This window comes from Falco rusticolus, chromosome 13, assembly GCF_015220075.1.
Source record: "Falco rusticolus isolate bFalRus1 chromosome 13, bFalRus1.pri, whole genome shotgun sequence".
NCBI classification, from domain to species: domain Eukaryota; kingdom Metazoa; phylum Chordata; class Aves; order Falconiformes; family Falconidae; genus Falco; species Falco rusticolus.
Genome location: NC_051199.1, coordinates 15613877 through 15637126, shown reverse-complemented (window position 1 = coordinate 15637126; position 23250 = coordinate 15613877). Strand labels below are relative to the sequence as shown.

The 23250-nt window shown below is 35.7% G+C and overlaps 1 protein-coding gene across 25 annotated transcripts in view; it reads left to right on the top strand.

Moving 5' to 3' along the window:
- Positions 1-23250, top strand: part of DLG1 (discs large MAGUK scaffold protein 1) — a 162901-nt gene that overhangs the window by 94898 nt on the left and 44753 nt on the right. For 8 of the 25 annotated variants that reach the window (XM_037406634.1, XM_037406628.1, XM_037406624.1 and 5 more), the window contains 9 exons: positions 935-1033; positions 5135-5188; positions 8769-8819; positions 9827-9951; positions 11292-11461; positions 12125-12264; positions 14738-14882; positions 20161-20287; positions 22463-22619. In XM_037406634.1, coding sequence (XP_037262531.1) covers positions 935-1033; positions 5135-5188; positions 8769-8819; positions 9827-9951; positions 11292-11461; positions 12125-12264; positions 14738-14882; positions 20161-20287; positions 22463-22619 — 1068 coding nt within the window. The remainder of the gene's footprint in view (positions 1-934; positions 1034-5134; positions 5189-8768; positions 8820-9826; positions 9952-11291; positions 11462-12124; positions 12265-14737; positions 14883-20160; positions 20288-22462; positions 22620-23250) is intronic. The other 17 variants (XM_037406649.1, XM_037406627.1, XM_037406625.1 and 14 more) reach the window with 3 other exon arrangements.

Here is a 23250-nt window from a genome sequence, read left to right as displayed (position 1 = left end):
GTTTTAAAATATCTCAAACTTTCAAAATAATGTTTAATACTGTTATGTTCTGGGGTTTTGGTTCATTTTCAGGATTTAGTATTTTCTGTTGTCATTATGCTTCATTATATTTAAAGATCACAAGATTGTCTTGGAACAACTAAGTTGCAAGAGCTTTGATCTGCTGTTCAGCTTGTAATTTTGATGATAGTTGCCAGTAGTTTATGTTGCTGACAGCTCATTGACAATCAGTACATTGATATCTCCAAATGACTTGAGTCAGTGTTTTGCTCAAAATGCTCTTTCTAATCTGTTCCGTTGCAGCTTGTCAGTAGCTTTCCTGGTTATTATTTTAATGAAAATTTCTAAGACCAAAATTCTACTAGTCTGAAGGTGTATGGTAAACCTCTATGAAGATCTTAGAAGTAGATTGCATTAGTTTTAAGATCTTCCACCCATATGACTAAGATATTTTCTTTGATTTTGCCCACTTTAGAAACCTTACTGTATTGTTGGTTTTCCCCTTTATCAAAGAGGTATATTGGCTTTGTTCAATGGTATCAACTTTAACCACTGTTTCCCTGCTTTTCCACACCGTTGTATATTGGTGAAGGGCTTCTGTTGTAAAACCACCCCACAAAGAGCCTGACTCTGTCCATTGACATTCTGTTGGACCCCAAAGGCTCGTTATTCTGTACTGCAAGGTGAGTAACTTGGTATGAATAAGCAATCCCGGTATGCCTTGTTACTCTGGGTTCCTTGACATTAGCACGTTGCTGAGGATGCACTGCCATGTACAGCATGATTAAAGGTGGCTGTTTGTTTTCAGTTGTAATTAAGTCTCCAAATCTATATGCTATTTCAGGGTTTTTTAAGCTGTTAAATTTGAATCTTGTTTGTTTTAAAATGCTTTTCTAGTTGCTGTTATTTTTGACATTTTGTTGGTAATTTTTAGCCCACAGAAGCTGTTCCTTCCTCTTCTCCCATTGTCCCTGTGATCCCTGTCCCACCAGTCCCTGCTGAGACCACTGTCATCCCATCTACCATACCACAGGTTTTTATTCTTTTTTTTTTGTGTGTGTGTGCGTGTTAAATTTATTCAACTTTTATTTGTTCGATTTGTTTCATTGCTTTGTTTAAATTCACCTTTTGGTACTCTCACACACAGGTTTGAGATGAACTGTCACATAGCTGCATTAGTAATGCACTAAAGTTTCATTCTAATTTTTGGGTGTTTTTATAGCAGCTTTTAGTCCATTTAAAATATCTTTATTTTCATATGGAAGTGAAATAAGTTGTGAAATAACTGAAGAAAAAACCCCATAAGAATGGAAAGAAGCAATAGGATATTTTGTGTTCATGTAATGATTTTAGAGCCATTTCACCCTTATTAAAGTGTTATTGCTTGATTTATTTATAGAAAATTGTCTCATTTCATATACAATCGTGTCAGTGATTGCACTTGCATGACATTTCTAATGTTCTCCAGTTGGTATTAGTGTCCTTGGGGGCATTTAGAATACAAAAGTGTTTTGGGTTTTTTTGTGTGTGGTTGTTTGTGGTGGTTCTTTTTTTTTTTTATCCTTCATCCTTCTATTCCTATTCCTTCTATTCCCAATATATTTGAGTTGTAAGATGTGCTTCCCTTCTGGACCGTCATCCTTTAGGTCACGTAATGTCAACACACAAAAATACCCCAACACTGTCAAGATGAGTGAAAGCAGTAAATACGAGTTAACATGAATATCTTGCGTATAGCTTGCCACGCTGCAGTCACACATTGCAAGTTATGGAATAATTTGGGATAGGTAGCAGTTATGTTTTTGCATACAGAATAGCATTCTGCTTTTATTTTTTTTGTAACTTTCAATGCAAAAATCTTGAATGATGAGTGCATGCCTTCTGAAAAGATAGGTTACTTATTGGAATTGTTTGGTGACAGATATTTATTAACTTTAAAAGGGAATTAAGCTATCCAGAATATTGCCGTAGTATTTTTGCTGTATACATGTCAATATTTACTTTTCTTAAGGTCTGCTTTCAAGCTAGGCAGCTGAACTGGCAACAGGTGGTAATCTTTTTTATTTTGCTACATTGTTAAATTTTACAAAATCCAATAATTATCACAAGTTTTTACAGTTGGTGGTTTTATAGTGCAGTTTCTAGTGGATGTGTGTTTACATGCATCTGTCACCCGTGCTTTTCCCAACAGACAGACGAGAGTTTTGATTAGTTTCAGAAACACTTATTTCTTATATAGAGAGATTCTGCCCACATCAGGAAGGCAGGCAGGCAGACTAGTGCAGCCAGTAGACTTTTGTTGTCATCCTTGATGGATAAAGATAACTGAGTCTCCAGTAGCATTTACTTTCAGGGAATTGCCAGCAGGCTAAACTTAATTTAAAATAAAATAATTACTGCAATATGTGTTTATATTTTCTTTGACTGCCATTGCTGTGACAGCGTTACTGTTCATTGATGATGCTGGATTACAAGCAGAAGAGTAAGAATTGAACGGTCTGTGCCTCTGTCCTCTGAAAGCATATAAATGTCTGCAGGAGTTAGCTATATAATTCTGCATAATTTGTGATTCTAAGCAATTAGAAAATACCATAGAAAGTTATAATCTACTTTGGATTTGGCAGATGCATTTTTGTACAGCAGATAGATCTCTCTGTTTTGTTAATCTCTTTATCCCTTAGGCAAGTCCGTAGTCTGCTTGTACACAAATTTGTGAAATAGCTTTTAAATATTTGAACAAGCCCTGGCACCGAAGCTTGAAAGTGTTAGGTAATTTGGAGAACTCTTGTAAAACGGACTGAAATACCAGGTCTTGCTTCCAAAAACATTGGACGTTTTGAGTGAGATGTTGCCCTGTGTCATTGCTGTGTCCAGGCATACCTTGCACAAAGCTTTTCTCCTTCCTGCTGGGAAATGACGGTAAATTACTGCTTCTTGATGCAGTAATCCAGATAAATGCAGAAGGACTGTTAGGAACAACCACTTAATTTATGGAAGATCTTTTGCATAGGTTGGCTGGTTTGTGTCTCAAACATACTCTTCACATAGAAACCTCACCTACTAATAGTAATTTGCTTTTAGCTAGTTCTCGTCTTTTTTTAAGATGTTAAAAGAACACTTGTCAGCCTCAAGAAAAAGATTCATGGGAAACCAGCTTTCATAGGCACTTCTGTTGAATATACTTGGATATTACAGAAACTTAATATTAAAGAAAAACAAATTAGAAAAATTAAATGAAATTTAAGCAATGTGACTGAACTTTCAAAGTTAATCCTTGTTTTATTTTCTGTTTATAAAATAAAAATCTTCTCATATTTGATACACAAATAGAATAATAAATGTATGCTGGTCTCTTATAGATCCAGCGGAGATTATACTCCTAATGCCTCATATTCAGTGAGGTTCTTAATACAATATATTGTTTTGTTTTTCTGACTACCATGTTAATTGTAGAACTTTAACAGGGATGGTGATACATAATTTCATTGATTGGTATTTTTAGTACAGGATTTTAATTTTGGTTTTATTTTAATAGAACTTGCACTTGAATAAGAAGCAGAAATTGGAATGTAACGTAATGGCAGAAAATGGTTGTGAGGGGTAGCATTGTTTCTGTCTGATATCTGTCTCATTAACAGATTTTTGTTATGACACTAGTAAGTAGTACTTGGTATCTGTACTGCATAAAGTGTGCCTGTGCTTCTGCTGAGAGAATTGCTGGGTGAGAAGGGTGTTTGGCATTTTGACAGTCATCAGTGTCATCCTTCTTGTTTCCTTTTTTTTAATAGTCTGTTCTGTTAACTTGTGTAGATACCATCTGATTTTAGCACTTAGTAGATGATACAGGCCTAATTTCTGACAAAGCGAACTGATAGCAGGTTGATGATTCCTGTCTAGTGATGGTAGGTTATTCATCTCGGTCTTTTGTTAAGGACGTTCTGAGTCATCGCTTACTTCCCAGCTTTTGGGAGCTTTTAAAAATCATCAATTCCTCAAAAGTACATTGTTGTCATGATAATGAAACTAAAATGCAGAATATGAATAGATTAATTTGTCTTTTTTTTTTTTTTGATCTTCAGCTCATCTTTGAATGAGTTTAATACTAGCTTCTATTGCAGCCTGTTACAACTGTCCCTGTATTTCTTTCTGCACACATACACACATGTAAGAGATTTTTTTTTTAAAAAGGATAAAGAATATCTTAATTTTTAAGATAATGGATTTTTTTTATACATACCCCCCCTCAGCTTCATTAAAACAGTAAGGAGATGAACTTTGTTTTGTTCCACTGAGTTTGTAGGTTCTGTTGAACTTAATACCACAACAGTATTGAGGAGTCTGGAATATATCTGCATTGCACTTACACCCTTAGAGCAGCCTAGATGCTGCCTATTTTAAATGCAGATAATTGATGTAAAAATAGGAAATCTGTTTATTTGAAATAGTTTCAGATAAATCTGTATAGACTGGTGGCATTTGCAACCTCAGTAACATCAGAGAGTAAGAGCTTTAGCTTATTCTACAAGTTCCTGACCAGCAAGAACGCTATACTGTTTCGATAGTTCTGTAGCAGTAATCTCTGCTTGTGGCTTGTGAATCCATGACAATTTTCTGATAGAAGCACAAGCTGCTGTGCAGTAGATGAATGTCTGCTGTGGTTTTTCTTTCACAAGTCAGTTTTGTAGATCCTTTCATCCATAACTTCTCTTAAGTTTCTGTATTGTATGTTGAAGGGCTGTGTATGTGTGTGTATCTTCCTAGCAGGGAGAAAGAAGAATCAAACATGGTTTTAAGATAAAGCACCTTCTGAATGTCATACCACAAGTACTAGAGTGACTGACATCATGTCAAATGATAGCATGACCCAGTTTTCCTTTGAAATGCAACATAATAAATGACAAAACTTGCATATAAAATATGAGCTCAGAGTTTTGGAAGAGTGTGGTTTTGTGGTGTGAAAGCAATTTGTTCAGGGTAGAAACAAGTGTTCTGAAGGTGAATTTCTGAGATTCTCAGGTGGAGGCTACCTTTTAACAGAACTTTGAGAAACACAGCAAATTAAGTCTTGTACAATTATCACTAGTATTGCTTTCTATGATGCTGTATAATTTTTTGAATTATTCTTTTATTAAAGGCAAATCCCCCTCCAGTGCTGGTGAATACAGATTCTTTGGAGACTCCAACATACGTAAGCCTATACTTGCTTTAAATTATAACTGTAGATAACGTTTTATGTATGTAGTTGTGTAGGTCTGTTGTTATTTAGTAAAACCTATTTTACCTCTTTGAAGGTACTTGATTTTGTCAGCTGTCCTGATGGTTATTTGATGTCCTTGTCCTTAAATAGCTGTTTCATGAAAAGAAGTTGTAGATTGCAGGTGCAAGGTTCTGTGTTAAGGACCGGTGTGTGACAGTGCAAAACACCACTGAGGTTTCAGTGGTTCAGTGTTCAGAGGACAATCTGTTTCTTCAACTGTGCAGGCAGATGCTTTAATATTTAATGTGCTGTTTCTGTTGCACATCTCATAAAAACACTTCTTCATGCAGTAGCTATACTTAAGATTTTAGTGCCTGAATGTTCATAAAAATGGGTTGGTTCTGTTTGAAACATTAAGGTAATAAGTGTAGTTATAGGGAGGCTAAAATTTGTATTTGGCAGTGTGTGTTTTGTGATATGAATACCACTGACTGATAGACTACAGAGGCTTTGGGACGTATGTAAGTTTGGCATAGTTCCAGGTCTGAATTTTCCCCTACCTTCCTCCTGTAATTACTTTAGTAACTACAAAAAGTAGTAATTTTCCTGAACAGTCTTAATGCCTGTACTAGTTGGTTTTACTTTGTTTAAGTACCGATATTGGCAAGTGAGGAGTAAATCCTGTCCTTGTCAAAAGCATTCATAACTTAGCAAAACTGCTAGACAGCCGCTGTAATAAGACAAACAAAAGTGTGAATTAACACTTCGAGCAGAAGACAAAAGATCTGTACTGTGACATAATTGGCTCATAAATGAGTCCCAAGTGTAATAATGATGCCTCTGACTAAAAGATCACAGCAGTAGCCTGAAGTTTGTGGCCCTCTTATTGATGTGATGCAGATACAGTGTAGAAAATCTTGCTGAAGGTGAGGTGTCTCCCTGCACACACAAACTAAACCAAGAAGAAAAGTGATTAGTAAATATGTATTCACATTTCAGAAGGCTCTGTCTGATAAGGTCACATGGAGAACAGTAGATAGTAGAAATAAGAAGAGAAAGTAGCATTAACAGAAAAAACTGACACTCAAAAGCTATCTAAATTACCAGTTTTCCCGTAATTATCTGTAATCTAATCTAGTCTGTAAGCATAGGAATTTGAGTAAGGGAATGTCTTTCTAGGTTCCCAAGTAGCTAATGGTATTGTTAAGCAATAAGTATGTAAAAAAAATGTAAAATTGTACTTGTTAGGTAACTGCATCAATAATCTACAAAAACCTTAACAATTAAAGCTTTTTCTATTGGAAAAAAAAAGGCAAAATACTAATCTAGAAAGTTATCAAGGAACAAGTGGTGAAGAACATAGCTCTTATTACCTAAATCATAAAGCTGCGGAGGAAGTGCCCCCTCTTAGAACTCAAACTGGGATGGGGGGAAAAAAAACCCAAACCACCACAAAGAAGCATATTTTTTTATTCTTGGCAAGAGCCCAAGGAAATACAGACAAAACTGAAGATGGTGGCATGTGGAAAGCTTAACCATACCAAACTAACTTCAGTACAGCCAAAAATCTCTAACCAGATTCTGCTGAACTTCTAATAGGTTTTCAGATTCAAGGAAGATTGCTGTAGTTAATTACAGTATTGAACTTCCTTCATCCAGGAGAAGTCCCTGCAAATAGAGGTTAGCTTAGCGGATCTGAGATCACTTCAAAACTTGCAAAAAGTAGAATAGGACAGTGATTTTTATCATTTGATGTTTTCTTGCTCCTGTCTCTGTTAATGCTCAGTTTGTTAGATAAAATCAAAGGTAAATTAAAAAAAAGGAAGAAAAAAAAGGGACTACAGAACTGAGCTAAAGTAGCAGATAAAAATAGAGGTTCTTATTTGCTCCTCTTTGTGTAGATGGTAGTTTAAAACTGTATTACAGAGCTTTGTACATGGAAATAAACAAGAAGAGACTTTAGGAATGGCTTTGTTTTGCTTAATGGTAATGGATAGGGAAATTTTTGCTTGTCCTTATGATTTCTTTAAAAGAAAAAAAAAAAAGCCACATATTGATTGGTCATCAAGAACCGTTTCCCAGGTACTGTAGTGCTGGATGACTGGTGCAGTTAGCACATATTGTCATTCTTGTGGATAATAGCACAAGCACTAAGCTAACATAAGAACTTCTTGATCACAGTTGGTGCAGCAATGGATACAGTTTCATGTATTCAGAAGGTCAAGACCTTTTCCTTTTTTAATGGAGAAATATCACGTGGTAAAACCACGGTATCTTTTGTATCTTTTCCATTGAACAAACTACTAAGGACATAATAATTTTTGAGGTACTGCACAAAGAAGATAATCTGTTATGTCTGGAGTGGACATGGCCTCTATTGTATTGTATGGAGATATAATTACAGATTGAGGGAAAAAACTACTGAGGGATAAATGAGCTTGAGATTAGACAGCCTGTGAAAGTTGTGGCATCTTCAATTTTTGGACCTTTTAAATTTTTCAAATAAACATATAAGGAATTAAGTATATGTGATCTTAATTTTGTTTAGGGTGAATTTAACGTCCCTTTTAAAATTATCTGCTAGAAAATTGTGCAGATGTTAAAATACTTCCTTATATAAATATAGTTTTTATCTTTATAAAATTTTCAATAGTATGTTAAGAGTACAGAAGATTACCAGATATAGAATATCTTAGGAATAGACAAGATGATGTGTAAAATAATACTATAAATGTGATTTCTTATCTTGTTAAATATTTCATCCAAAAAGGCTTGAAATAGAAAATTGCCTGTAGCTGCATGTTGTATGTGCTGCTGTAGGTACCTGTGAAGGAAAGAATTTGAGTTCCAAGATACCTTAGTAACTAAAAAAAAAAACCCAGTTAATGGTACTTTTAGGTATTTGTTTTAATTTAATGTAGCTATTTGCTATTTCTGTTACTTGATTCTCTATTAGTTCTATAGACAGCAAAGAATGTGGGTGTAATTTCTAACTTACTTCCAGTATTTGGCGTTTTTATCTACCTTTATAAAATATTCTTCTAAACTCTTCTGGTTTTGATCCTGTTTTAATATGTTGATCTTGTATGTGTCACATAAATAGTAATATAAACATTCTAGTGAGAAATGGTATAAAGCATCAATCTTTGATTTTTCTCTGCTCTGTGAGGAACCACAGTTTGAAAATACTGCTCTGTTTTTCTGTACAATTTCCTGTCTACCTCATGACTCCTTCCTTTTTTTCTCAGTTTCAACTTGCTGTATGGCCTGAGGAACATCTGAGGATCCTAAAAGCAACTATTTTTTTCTGGCAATCAGAAGCAGAGGGCCTCTGTTCTACAGTTTCTGTGTAGCATAGTCTGCTCTCTGAAATTAAATGAGTTTAACTTTTCACCTCATACAAAAGGAGTGTCTGATTCATGCACAGAGCAGTGTGAGAAATCACACGTCCCCTCTGAGCTCAGTGGTCACTATGAATCACCTGAGATTTGGTGGGAGTAAACCGCCAGCTGAGCAAACAGTCATGTAAAGTGTAAAATTCTCAGTAAGTCTCACTTTTTTTTCTTTATAGGTCAATGGCACAGATGCAGATTACGAGTATGAAGAAATTACGCTTGAAAGGGTAACATGATAAATGTATTTCTGTACTCTGTTTTAGATGGGGCTTGTGGAACTTAAAGAAGAAATAATAACATCTTCATACTGCTAGATGGCAATCCAAAAATCCAAACCAATTCTTACTGTTTTTTTGTTTTTGGGTTTTTTTTTTTTTATTTTCTTTAGGTAGATTATTTAACCTAAAGAAAGAAAAATACACAACCAGTTCCTGAAGCAGGAATAGGAGCTTTTATTATTATCTTTGACCATTAAGAGTAAAATGGGGGAAGGATCTCCCTGAGACATGCTGCATGCATTTAATTATCTAGGCTCATAGAGAGTAACAGCACAAATTATGGTTTCATTTCCTATATTGCCATTTATGAGAGGCTTTTGTTTATACCATTAAGTTTTATGTTGATGTTCAGGTTTCCAGTTGAGATTGCAAGTGACGCCTTGTCATATACCTTGCTTTGTTAGGTGTACAATGTTGAGATCCGTCTTGGCGCTTGAGCTACACTGTTATGGTTGTGTTTGATACTTGTGCAGTTCTGGCAGTTACTGCGAGGGTGAAGTGGTCTTGCAGGTGACAGTAAGGTCAAGAAACCTTAAAGAGAAAATCTCACTCTGAATCTCTGCATCTGTTAAGATGGTATTACATACGTGACACAAATGACTTGGGGACTTCTCTGGAAAAAATAATTTAGCACTAGTAATTTAATGAGGAACAAATATTTGTACGAATATCTCAAAGATCTAGCTCACGAGAGAGGGAAGCTTTTATCTAGTTTATCCAGCTCGCTTCAATGAGAGTGCTGTGGGGTTGGAACTGTATCTCACAGTTACACAATGATTTTATGTTCTATGAAAAAAAGTATAATTACATCTTACATATGGTTGTGTGTAGTATACTGCTTAAATTGTCTTTTAATATTTTTTATCAGTGAAAATTATATAGATTTGGTTCTATATACTAGAATATCTTTTCCCCCCAAAAGAAATGTGTAAATTTTTTTTCCCCTCTACCTTTAGGGAAATTCAGGACTTGGCTTTAGCATTGCAGGTGGTACAGACAACCCACATATTGGGGATGATTCAAGTATTTTCATTACAAAAATTATAGCCGGGGGTGCAGCTGCACAAGATGGAAGATTACGGTATGATGACTTTCTGTGTTGGGTTGCTAAATGTTTATTATTATGTTTTCAAACAGTGGATAGCAAACTTTCTGTTACTTTTAGTAGTTTTATCATGCTACATTACGTGTTAAGTAAATTTTTCTTGCAGAAGTATTTCTAAATAATGAAAAATATTTGAGTGGACCATTTTTATTTTTTCCCCAACCAATAAAATATATAGTTAAGTGAAATTAAGTGAACTTTATCTTTTCTATTCAGTGTTATAAATTGATTATGCTGTATATTCTATAACAGGATAGGTAGCTCTTCATTATCCATGTGCAGATTTTCTGATCTGTAAGACAGTTGAGCTTAGTAACAACCCTCTTTTATGCTTGGTATAATTCTGTGTCTTAAATTTTCAAAGATACTACACAGCTTCAAAAGCAGTACTTTTTGTTTAAACTAATAGAGTACTCCTTCTCCAGTATACCCCATTTTCTTATTTAATTGTTGACTGATACTACTATTTATTCCTAGTGAGGAAATGTTGGCGTATTACTAGGTGGTAGCAAGTGATATTTTCAACTTCCTTTGAAGAGTACTGTTAGGAGTTAACAACAAATTGCACTAATGAGTTACTTTTCTAATCCAGAACAGTCTTTTAAGTCTCCTGTATCACTGTGTGGAAAAACCCCACATCTGATTGTAGGACCAGCTTTTTTTCTATTGTGTTGTCAAGAAGTTGCCCTATCATTTTTGGTGCAAATGCCTGATGCGTTATGGTTTTTAGTCCTAATAAGCTTATTTCATGGCTTTATTTTAGCTTGTTGGCCATTGCCAGAGCTACATCTGGCAGGACATGGTGACAGGTGGGTCAGGCATTGTACTTAGTGTAATGAGAGCTTAGTGTTACTACAGCAACTTGTTAAATGGAGTGGAATGCCAGCACTGAAATGGCTTGTGAAAAGCAGGAACGGAGGTTGGCTTATTCATATCATGGCTTAAAACCAGTGTGTTTTCATTGTGTGCCTCCTAGTCTCTGATTCCTTTTTTTTTAGTTCTTGTAGCTCTAAATGAAAGGTAGTTTGTACAAAGCTCTGTTCAAAATGCTGCTTGAATGAAACATATATAAGATGGTGTCCTCTTAGGCTGTGAACAAAATATTTCCATTAAATGTTTTCTAGTGGTCCTTGTTTTACTTTTAAGCACTAATAATGAATTTTAGAACATTGTCTTGAATCAGTATAATTTTGGAGCAAAATCTTTGTATCTTAATGTGTTAACATGTATGTTAGCATATTGTAGATAAAATTAGACTCCTAATGTGTGCGCTCTGCTGTAACACAACAGCTGAACATGAATGTTGCTGTCTCTAGGGTTAATGATTGTATTCTACGAGTAAATGAAGTGGATGTTCGTGATGTGACACACAGCAAAGCAGTAGAAGCATTGAAAGAAGCGGGATCAATTGTGCGATTGTATGTCAAAAGAAGAAAACCAGTCACAGAAAAAATAGTGGAAATCAAACTTGTAAAAGGTCCTAAAGGTACGTAGGAAGTATAAAGCTTCTTTTTCACGAAGAAAGAGTTGATGATAGACTTCTGCATTTATTTTTCAAAATAAAATAGTACCTTGCATGTGAAGTTGTGGGAAATGCAGAATAATGAAAAATAAGATAATGGCCTCTCAAATGCTTCTGCATTTTCATCCGTGTGTCTTGAAACTGTTCTTGTAGAAGGCATATTTGTCTTTCAAATGATAAAAAAAATGTGTTTCTGATAGTATCTACTAAATAAGTACGTTATATACAAGAGTAAAATATTTAATTGAATTACTGAGAAAGGATCTTTGAGAGATTAAAAACCATTTAGAGGAAGTATTATTTGGTTCTGTAAGGGTAAATGTTGGACAGTGGTTCTTTAAGTATCAGTGGTGATGATATAGCTCTGCTGTGTACATCTTTCACAGGGCACGAACTAAATAATTTAGCTTTTAATTTTCAGAACTTCTGTAAATGTTAGGTCTTTTCCAGAACTTTCTGGAAAACTATGAGTTCACTTGGAAAGGCATCCAGTATTGCTTCAGCCAGAGCCTAATATTTTTACATATGTGTATGAGTATGCGTGATACAAATAGCATTATTATTTATATAATAATTCAAATGTTATGAATGCTAAAAGGTTTGTTGAGTAATGACTTTATCTTCAAGCAGGTCTTGGTTTCAGTATTGCTGGTGGTGTAGGAAATCAGCATATACCTGGAGACAACAGCATCTATGTAACCAAAATCATTGAAGGTGGGGCAGCACATAAAGATGGCAAACTTCAGATTGGGGACAAACTCTTAGCTGTAAGTAAGAGCTGCATTTTTCTAATAGTAATTCACTTTTAGGCCCAGTAAGGGCATGGTTCACTTTGTGGCTGAGCTGCATGCCAGTGGAATGTGATTTCATAGAAATGAGTAAAAAAAATTGGTATTGCCAGAAAATCAGTGATAAAAATGAAATCTGCAATGTTCACCACCATCTCATCAGAAAATCTGAAATCTGTTCCTCAGCCCAATGTTTCATGCAAAACCTGTATTAATCAGAATGTTTATTTCTCATGCCTGCTATTATTTTTCTGGGAGCTGAGTGATGGGACTGTAAACCAGCATACAATGGGATTGTTTCTCTTCTCAGAAAAGAATGGAAAGGAACTCCACGGACTGGTGGCTGGCCAGCCTGTAGTGAAACTGCTGCTTATGCTGGATTTCAGTGTTTGTAATGCTTTTGAAAGTTGAATTTTCTGTTCACGAAGTAAAAACAAATTTCAACTTCCTTAAATTCCGTCTGTAAATCTAGTTGTCCAGCTAGAAAAACAAGAACCAGAGCCAGGAAATTCTGAATGAATTTGAATTGTGAACTCAGCACCTTGTAAGGTCTAATTGCTCTGCCCTCATACCTCTGCCAGGCAGCATCTGCTTCTGTAAGAGCTCTGAGTACATCTGTACTCAGGAGTACAGGAGAACAGAATATGTGCTTTGATTGCTCTTCGAACAGTAAGAAACTGCCTAAACATCCTAAACATTTAGTGCAGAGAATCCCATCTGTAAAAAGCGTTTTCGGATAAGTTAGTTACAAATACAGAGTTGGGAGAACTTAAAGAATCCTGGGCTTATCCCTTTATCTAAAAAAAAAATCCTGCTTTTTTTAAGTATTAGGAATGATATCTTGGTGTTACAATGGATAGTTCTGTGAAATCAGCTCAAGACATGAGCAAATCCTTACATGAGAACTAGGAGGAAAAAAGAGAGATAACGTATTGTTTACTATTAGCTGCACAATAAATACACACCTTCATATGCCATGCGAATTCAAAAACCCAAATATCCAGCTGCTTGATGATAGTGCTGTTAATAGTTGATGTTTTTAAGTTTTAAAATCAGCGTGATAGGAAGTGTTTGGATTATAGGACTTTCTCACAACGCAAAGGCACTGGCAAGCTTTCTTTTAATGGCAAACTGCTTTCCAGTGTTAAAATTTGTCACATGTACAAAAAAATTGCATGCGAACTTGCTTATAACATATGCAAGATTTTAAGGAATTTTTGTTAGAAATATCAAACTTGTGCAACAGTTTAATTTGTTCAGTATGACTTAATTTAATTTCATCAGGCAAATTTTTTTAATGGATAAAGTAGCTCTTGATTAATACCAGACACTCCAGAGACGCAAGGAGCATAGGCACTGTGCTATTTCATACAGTAAATACAACGTCCTGGTTTATTGAATCTGTAGTCATTCCCTCAGTTAATTAGTTTAGGAAAGAAGTGAGTAAAATGTCATCTATAATATATTCTGATTAGTTGAATTTCACTTTAGTCGAAGCTATAGTCACTAATGTAGAGATAAGCTCCCATATTCTGCAGAATGTAACTTTCTGCCTGTGTCTTCAGGCGGCACTGCAATTACCAGTGCACTGCAAAATGACTTTTCGGTCATCAGGAGTGGCAGAAATTTATATCTGTGTTTTGTTTTGTTTTTGTTATTGTTTTTTTTTTTTTTTTTAAAACACCACAAAAAAAAGGGGCTTTTAAAGCTTTTTAAGGGCTTTTAGAAAACTTTAAGGAAACTTTTAGAAAATACAGGTAAAAAGAATATATTTAGGCAGTAGAGCTTTTTCTCCACAAAATACAATTGATAGACCCAATTGTTTTTGCACAGTTTATAAAGTTAAGTAATCAAACAGAGGAAAGTGTCTTTGGTCCCTCAGGTTCAGTGCCGTACAGGCCTTATTTCCCATTTTGGCTGGATTTATCTGCAGAAGTTACTTCCTTCTTCAGAATATGGAAGAGAGGGTCAGCAACGCAATGTACTAAGGCTTTATATGAGATACTAACTGTTAAAGGATTTTAAAATTATTTTTTAAACTGAAGTGCTAGTGTTTCACTTTAATAGCAATAGTTAAAAAAATTACCTGTAAACTAGTTCTTGTTACTTGACATGTAAATCAGTTACTTTGGGATTTTCTCCAATTTTGATCCCTACTTTTGACCTCTTGCAAGAATATGTTGTCCCATTATAATGCCTAGAACTTAATTATGTCATGACAAGATCACGTAGGATTTATTCTTGCTAGAAGAAACTTTCTTCTCTTGGATGCTTGCAGTAACACACTGTCTCAGTGCTGTGATTGTGCATGCACAGCACTACAAAGCATCTCATATAACTTTCATATAGCTTGTTATGTCTGTGGTGCACGAATCCTAATAAGTTTAATGCCAGAGTGCTCCAAAAGCTTTCAGTGAGTGTCCTATGAAAATTTTAATTTTTTTCTCTTTAGGTGAACAGTGTTTGCTTAGAAGAAGTTACTCATGAAGAAGCAGTGACTGCCTTAAAAAACACATCAGACTTTGTTTATTTGAAAGTTGCAAAACCCACCAGCATGTTCATGAATGATAGTTATGCCCCTCCTGACATCACAAACTGTAAGTTCAGCTTATCTTTGTGATTTAATGTTTTTTTTTTTTTCTTTAAGGCTTCAACATGCTCCATTTTTAGTATTTTAACAGTTTCAAACTTTTAAAATTATGCAGTGTGAAAATGTGATACGAGAAAGTTGATTAATTAGGAAAACTATATACTGCAGTTTGTGTACTGAAAAAACAGCAACAATGGGGCTTTTAGTATGTTTCCGTGACTGATGGGGCCTAGTCCTAGTGACTTGATGTTTCTGATCTTGCTGATGAGTACGAGAACATGTGCCTCATTGTCCTGGTGGCTGTGAAGAGTAACAGACAAATGCACTGCGTGGATGATGCGTCCTGTGAAATGAGCACCGAGTTTATCGGAAACATCCAAAAGCACAGCGCACAGTATTAACTGGCTTGCTATCTGTGCTGTCTGCAGAACATGAAGTGGATTGCTCACTATGCTAACTTTTGTGAGCATGGTGGTTCATTCAAAAGTCCACAAAACACCAAATTCAGAATTTGGTTGTCTTCAAGACTTTCTGTCTGGAACTGGTCTAGTTTAGTTGTAGGGCTGCCTTACTTTCCCTGGTGATGGGGATTTAAAATTTAGAGCTTAAGGATACTGAAGAACTGTTTAAAAAACCTGGTTCACAGATTTCAGTATCTAGGTTTTCTGCAAAATCTGGCTTTTTTAGTACTCCTGTAATAAGAGTACTAGCCACACAGTAATACGTCTTGTCAGGTGGTCTGATGGTGCAAAAGATGGGACACAATAAGTTAGCATCCATGTAGATAATTGAATCATTTGATATTTCTTTGGGGTTAGTGTCTGAATCAAGGAACATTTGATCAAGAGGTTTCTGAGATTCTGATTTATGGCAGTATTTATTGAGGAGAGTACACATCCTGCCAACGATGTGCACTTAGTGCTGACAATTGACCTTGGTCATTTGATATTTATCAGAGTGAGTGAACAGTTTCTGGCTGCCTGTGGGGGAAGTTGATGTTGAAAATCTTGTTAAAGAAGAGTTGGGGCTGTCTGAGACCAGAGCATTTAGCAGGGAATGAATGTGGAAAAAATAGCTCAGGGTTGCGTGCAGTAGCTCTGGAGACTGGTATGTGTATGGGCGATCAGAGTTTGACCGCAGCCCTTGACAGTCCAGAATCGTTGATTGCTATGCCTGTTCTGTTGCTTCTGTGGGGTTTTTTTCCTTTTAACCCTTGAGGTGCAGATTGCTAATTTAAACAGTTACTCTACCCTGATCTCTATTTTCTGACTCAGGAAGAATGCAATTATGAAAGATTGATCTTTCTGAACGCGTTCCCTTTTGCGTACTGTTCGCTTATGTGGCATCCAGACTCTGAGACATGGAACTTACAGTATAGGAAACATGGAAATTCAACAAAAAAATCCCTGTGTTCATGGTATGCAGAGGAACAGCAGCACTGTAGGTGGGATGGTCCTGTGGACTGAAGCCACCCAGCTGGCTAGCACCATTGGCAGCTAAACAGATTTGTGCATTTGTTAATCATAGGTATTAGTCTTCTGTAGTAGGTCATATGTCAGAGGGGAGTTTAAAATGGCCCAGTAATCTATATATAAAAGTTGGTCATTAAATGGTTCCTGGAACAAATGTCCAGTAACTTCTTGGTATAAATGCTTTTAAAGTTATTCAGTTGAAATATCGCTAAGATCTAGAACTTGCTATTTAAAAACACTGGTGTTACCTTTTACAGTGCGTATTGTAGAATATCAGAATCGGCAAAGTGACTACACAGTTTTTGAGAGACAGAGGACGTGCTGCTTATACAGCCTTCCTTTCAAGACGTTATTAATGATGTATTTTTGACTCCTAGTCAGTTCTAAAGTATTTTTCCATTGTGTGTATGTGCATGCATTGGTACAGTATTTTCACCCTGAGAACTAAAATACTGCAAAGTAGGAAACAATCAGTTTCCTCACTGGAGACATAAATGCCTTATTGTTCCTTCAATGGCATAAGTATAAGAAGAGAAGAATACAGAATAACAGTAAATGATAATAAAGTTTTAATTTTATTTCCCATTTTACAGTCTGTACTTGTGATTGGTGTCTTCAGTTTGCAGATAACAGGGAAATAATAGGAATTCTTCCATTTCCTTTTTTTGTAGAACTGTGTTATGTCAAGGGGGGAGAGGGGTGGATTTGGAGATGGAATTTCTCCTTGACAGTCTTCGACTTTTCCTGTCAAAACAAGTTCATTTTAGGCATGTAATTTTCCATTCATCCTATCAGTTACATCAGTAATAATACTTACTTGGACCTAGAAATAAAAGGCAAATTAATCCTAAATCAGGTCTAAACTTCTATCGTGTTCCTCATGAATACTTGTCAGGTATAATCTCCAGGTAAGACAGTTTTAGGAAAGACACAGGCACGTGGCTTTGTGGGAGCTCCATATGCCTTTTAGGTTTGCTTCCGTAGCGCCGAGAATACCACCAGTCTTGAGAAAGGACCTGACCTCTCTGAGCAAATAGCATATGCAGAACTTTATTAATGTAGTCAGTGCTGACGTAGAGCTCTCTACATGTCTGAAATAATAAACTGTTATATTGCTTGATAGCTTGGGTTTTAGTTATACGGTGAAAGGATACAAAATCTAAAAAATAAGAGTATGTGACACTATTGGATGGTATGTGTGTTTCTGAACATGATGTGGTTAAAAGATTTAGGAACCTTAAAAACAATCAAATTAAAAGTAATGCAAGTCAATAAATGTAGAATTTGTTATGAAAAATATAATTGCTTCCTGTAAAATATGCATCATTATAGCTGCCACTGACTTGTTAAAACCAATTGGAAATTCATTTTGTGAAATGAGAATATTTAGTGCATGAACAGAATGTACAGAGCTGCTATACTGTGCTACAGTTGTTAGCTTTTTTCAATCAAAATCCATTTTCCACTACTTGGAAAAGAACTCGTAAAGCTGCGTTCCATTTTTTTGTGCTTTAGCTGTAAAATTTTTTGAGGAAAACCAAATTAACTATATGTACAGTAGTCATTTTTTAAAGTATCACTTGCTTTAAACAAAAAGTACGTAAAAGGACATGGAAATGTACAGTTACATTAAAAGATACATTTTTTCCATTAAAAAGTAAATATTGCTGTATGGTTTGGTGATCATTGTGAAAATCTGTTGCCAAAACTCCAGTGTGGCTAAAAACCAACTTTTGAAATTGACGTAAACTGTCCAAATCTTGTTACCAGTGCCAGGGAAGACAGAGAGAACTAAATAGTGGGATCTGTAGTCTTCAAATCCCTGCAGGGATGCAGGTGCAATGTACATGATTTTACAGCTGTTCTGAAAAATGGTTTTAGGAGTCATGTGTCTTGAACAGCTCCTAATTAGGGAATTCTCAGATATGAATGCTTTTGTTGATCATTTGGTTTTAGCAAAAGCAGTGTTCTCTTTGCTGTAGACCTCATGCAGCTAACTTGAGGAAGCTTCTTTTTGCCTGTGATGTAGAAGGGGACAGGCTGCCTCTTGCACCCAGATTCTGAATTTTGCTGAAACTGCTTGTGAATCCAGAGTTGCAATTTCCAAAAGTTCTGCAGAGTCCCAGACCAGAGCATGCAACTTGCTGAGGGCTGGTGTGTCAGACTAACACACTTAATTACTTTATCAGCTTACTGCTTTTGAACTACGTAAACGGTTAGCAGTAGATTTTAATGCTTGCTGAAAACACTTTAGAAAACTGAAAAATTCTAATACTGTGACAAAGCTTTAAAGAATAAGAAGCAATCCGGCTAATCAGGTATGATACCAGATGTTTAGGTTGTTCCCTGTCTGGCTTGGTATGTCTTTTATTAGACCATTGATCAGGGTAAGGCAATGTTGATGTGATATATGTATGGAATTTACTGCACACAGGCTTACTAGGAATCCAGAATAATACAGAAGCAATCCAGCACAGATTGGGTGGTTTGAAAGCTGGCTATTTAGTAAGTCTTTCACATAAAAATACTCTTGAAATTTGTATATGATGCAAATGTTCTGCCAGTGGTTTAAAAAGAAAAAGAAAAAAGGAGAATATACAGGTCTCTTCTACAATCTGTGTCATGGCTATTCAGTTAAAAAGCTTTGGGTTTAGCGTAACTTCACAAAGTTCAGGTACCACATCATGCAGTAAGCAAGTAAGAGCAAAGAGAGACTGGCAAATCTAAATAATTTTGAATCTGTGAAGTGTCCCCATCCTCCATGTTTAAGCCTCAAATGTTGAAGCACCTATAGCAGCAAAAAGATTTTCGGTTTTAGAATATGCTTTGTAATAGGAGACAGTGGGTATGACTACATCTGGTGAATAAACACTTAAAATTGATGTGCTTAACTTGGAAATCTAATGCACCCTCTTAATTATTTATTGGAACAGCTGTACTGGAATTGTAGAATATTTTCCATCAATAGAAATCACTAAGATGCTAGATTTTTCTAGCATGTGTGTTATGGCTTAGGTAAAACATACGCACTTCATGCACAGGATAAATCCTTTTTTAATACTTCTTTCTAGTTTTAATGAATGAACCTGTGAATAAGGCAACTGGCAATTACAGTACAGTTGAGATTTTTTTGGCACTGGCTTGTTTACTCCTTTCAGTAAATTGATGCCTCTTACCTTGAAGAATGGGAGGTAGACTAATTCTACCTTTGTTTCCTAATGTGTGCTGTCGGCTGAGCCCAGAGTAGCCTCACTACCAGCACCTGTGCTATTAAAGATGGGTTTGTTCAGTGTCTAAGAAATGTTAACATTCCATTTTGTTCAGACCTGTTAGTCAGAATGGCCTGGAGTATTCTGGAGATGCTAGGATGCTCTGCATCAAAGCATTGAATAGAAAGAGGTAGGCAGCTTGGCAGTTTGGAAGTGTAACATTAAAATGTTTTATTTTTCACTGGTGCTTCAACATAGCGATTTTAAGAAACTGAAATTCTTAATTGACTTAAGTCAAGTTAAAGACAACTTTAAAAACAGATGAATCTCCAGAGTGCCCTTATGGGCTTCAGCTATCCACAGTGTCTGTTTTAAAAAAAGGTTTATGTGAGACACAAACTAAAAATATTGTTTACTTAGTGTGAGTAAACTGGGGAATGTGTAGTTGTGACACAGTATTTTAGAACTATGTTATTTATAATGTATCATTTGAACTGTTACATTTTGGTTTTAGAAGAGGTCTCTAATTGCAATATTTCATTTCATCCAGCTCTTTTTCCTTATTGCCTTAATGCTTATTTTTTTTTCCCCTCCCTCTATGAAGCTTATTCTCAGCCAGTGGATAACCATATCACTCCATCTGCCTATTTGGGACAGTCCCTGCCCCCAGCATCACCAGGGCGATATTCACCAATTCCCAAGGGAATGCTTGGAGATGATGAGATTACCAGGTAATGAATAAAAAAAGCTGCATGTCAAAGTAGTTAACCAGGGAAGCAGTAGGAGGCATTTGTGGGCAAAATACTGTTGAATACTGTGGTTTATTTCAAGAAATAAACGTTACTTTCTTAACACTTGTAAGCATTGTTGTAAGGAGAAAACTAGATCTATTTGTGTGTGTGTGTAGTGTGTGTATACACACACATGCACTCGTGCACATGATATATCAGTCCAGGAGTAGCATTACAATCAGAATGCCCTGCTAAGAGCTCCATGAGTTGACTGAGCTTTTTATAGGATGTAGTATGAGCAGACAAAAAAATTATGTCTTATTTTAAAGCCAACGATGTTTTTTCTCCCCCAACCCCCACCCAGACAAGGGTTTGTTTTGATGGATTTGTGAATCCAGAAAGGCTAGAAAGATTTTTATCCTTTCCCATTAACAGAGCTTTCATTCCTTCACAGATTCAGTAGATTGCATTAATCCTTTGTTCATCATTGCTGATAAAGGGAAACTTCTAGTTTTGTTACCTTCTGTTCTGCAAGTATAAGGGTGTTATACTGCATTTTCAGTATGTTGTTGCTGAATTGTGTCACACCGTCAGCTGATACAGATAATGTCACTCAGTTTCTGAGGGAGGGTCTACCCAGGATTGAAATTTAAGTGGTGTAAATTGGAGAATGAATTTTAGTGAATTGCAAGGTAGGATATGTTTTTCTTGTTATTTTTAACTTATGGTTAGTTAGACATACAAGCCAAAGCGATTCTGTCCTGCTGATAGCATTGCTGAACTTCTGGTTTTACAGCTTTCCTTTAAAATTACTGTAAAAGGAAGTTTTTAGGTTTCTTCTGAAATGCGAAGGCTATTCAGAGAAGTCTTGATATGATACTCTTTATATTACCTTCCATCTTCCACTCCATCTCAAAAAGAGGTTTAGAAATTTTGAGTAGTATTGTAAGAGACTGCATATTTATGTTCTCTAACTGCAGCATTTTTGTTAATATATTAGTGTGATCCAGAGCAATATATGTAGGTGTTCACAATGTAATGTATTTGTAATAAAACAGTACTCTGAAAAAAATGAATATATTAGTTGATAAGGAGTGACATTTAAGAATTTGACACTAAGTTGATTTAAGAATTGGTGCAAATAATGTGTGATTTCTAAAGAATGGACCAGATGATACTTTTTGTTTTGGAAAAAATACAGCTTCTTGGTTTGTTCTGTAAATTAATAATTAATGTCTCCAAATACTTAAGAATGTCCATTAATTGTTCTTTAGTGCTCTCTAGTGATTTTTCAAATGCAGTGCACAGTTGCTTTGCTTTATTAGAAATGTCTGTTTCTGAAATAATTTATGATTTTCTCATATTGGGTCAATTAGCCGGTTAGTAGAGTTTTGGAAGGAGTGTTTCTGCGTTAGAAGTTGATTTGCCTTATTTTAACTGGATCAGTGTTTCTTCTTTCCTCTCTTCATTCAAGTCAGGAGGGGATCCTATAAAAAGAATGTAACAACTTGGTTCAGATTTAACTTTTTAAGTTGCAGTTGCTGCAAATAAATTGCAAATGTATTTGGGAGTGTCATAAATTCTGATTATTTTTTAAAAATGTTATGCATACTGCTTGAATTATTCTTTGCTCTATTTATTGCTTGAGCAATTGGAGTGAAGTTAAAGCCGTGAGGACGTATTTTTTTCATTACTGGTGCTTCCATTAGTATTTGTTCTTTAAGTTTCAGAAAGGGAAAATAGTATTTTGTTGCTTGCTATTACTATTAGAATAAGACTGTGAGCTATATTGAGACTCTTGAACAATATAGGAAGTGTTAAATAATGACATTTAGTGCTGAATTGGATTGTAGCATAATAGGAATTTAGAGTATATATATGGCTATGGAGTGGTCAGTTCACCTAACAACAGGGAGGGCGATTTTGTGTTGCATCTAGAAGCAGAATTGAAAGCATACAAATAATAGAAGCTATTATTTGGAAGTCTAAGCTTTGTAGGGGGAGGGTTGGAGTGGGGAGTGTGTGTTGGAACACATATCATTGTTGCTTTGAAGAATGTCTAACTTCTAATACCTAAATTTTCAACAGTACTTCTCTCGGAAAATTTAGCTTTTCTAGTTGTTTATTTTACTTAGATCTAATGACCAAGATTTTGTATTCCTCTCTTTCATTCAGAGAGCCTAGAAAGGTCGTCCTGCATCGAGGATCTACAGGGCTTGGTTTCAACATTGTTGGAGGAGAAGATGGAGAAGGAATTTTCATCTCTTTCATCCTTGCAGGAGGGCCCGCTGACCTGAGTGGAGAGCTTAGGAAAGGAGATCGTATTATTTCTGTAGGATTCCTTCTTCTATTTAAACAGCAGCAAAAGTTTTCCCCTCCCTGGATATTAATGCCAGTTAATGATTTAAATGCAATGAGTATCATTTTAACTGAGCTAAATTTGAGACAATGGAACAGATGCCAATATTCTTCCAAAGTATCTTGGGGAACTTTAGTTTGCCTCAGTTTCTCATCTGTAACCTGATTAAAATGGCGCTTTCTCGGAGATACTCAGTGACAATATTCAGTGAAGACATTAACTTAGTCTGGTAGCTGGGGCGTGTGTATGTCTAAATTGAAAGAATGCAGGTGTCAGAAATGAGATGAGGAGGAGACACTTGGCAGTAGTGTCTGAAATTGGTTACTTCCTGGAGTAACTGCTAAACTTCACATCAGTCTTAAGTAGATCCATCTCATACCTCTCTAAGGGCTTTTTCTGTGTTAGTACTAAGGTCATAAGGATTTTGTGCATTTCTTTGTGAAATGCCTTAATTTATGGAAAATAATGTCTTTGGACAATTACAATGTAATTTGATAGTTATTGAAGAGGATTTTTTTTCCTGTTTAAATTTTGGCTCTGCTGTTACTAAAATCCTGATACTGAAGTGCATCTTTAGTTTGAACTGTGAAAAATGCTTTTGGTC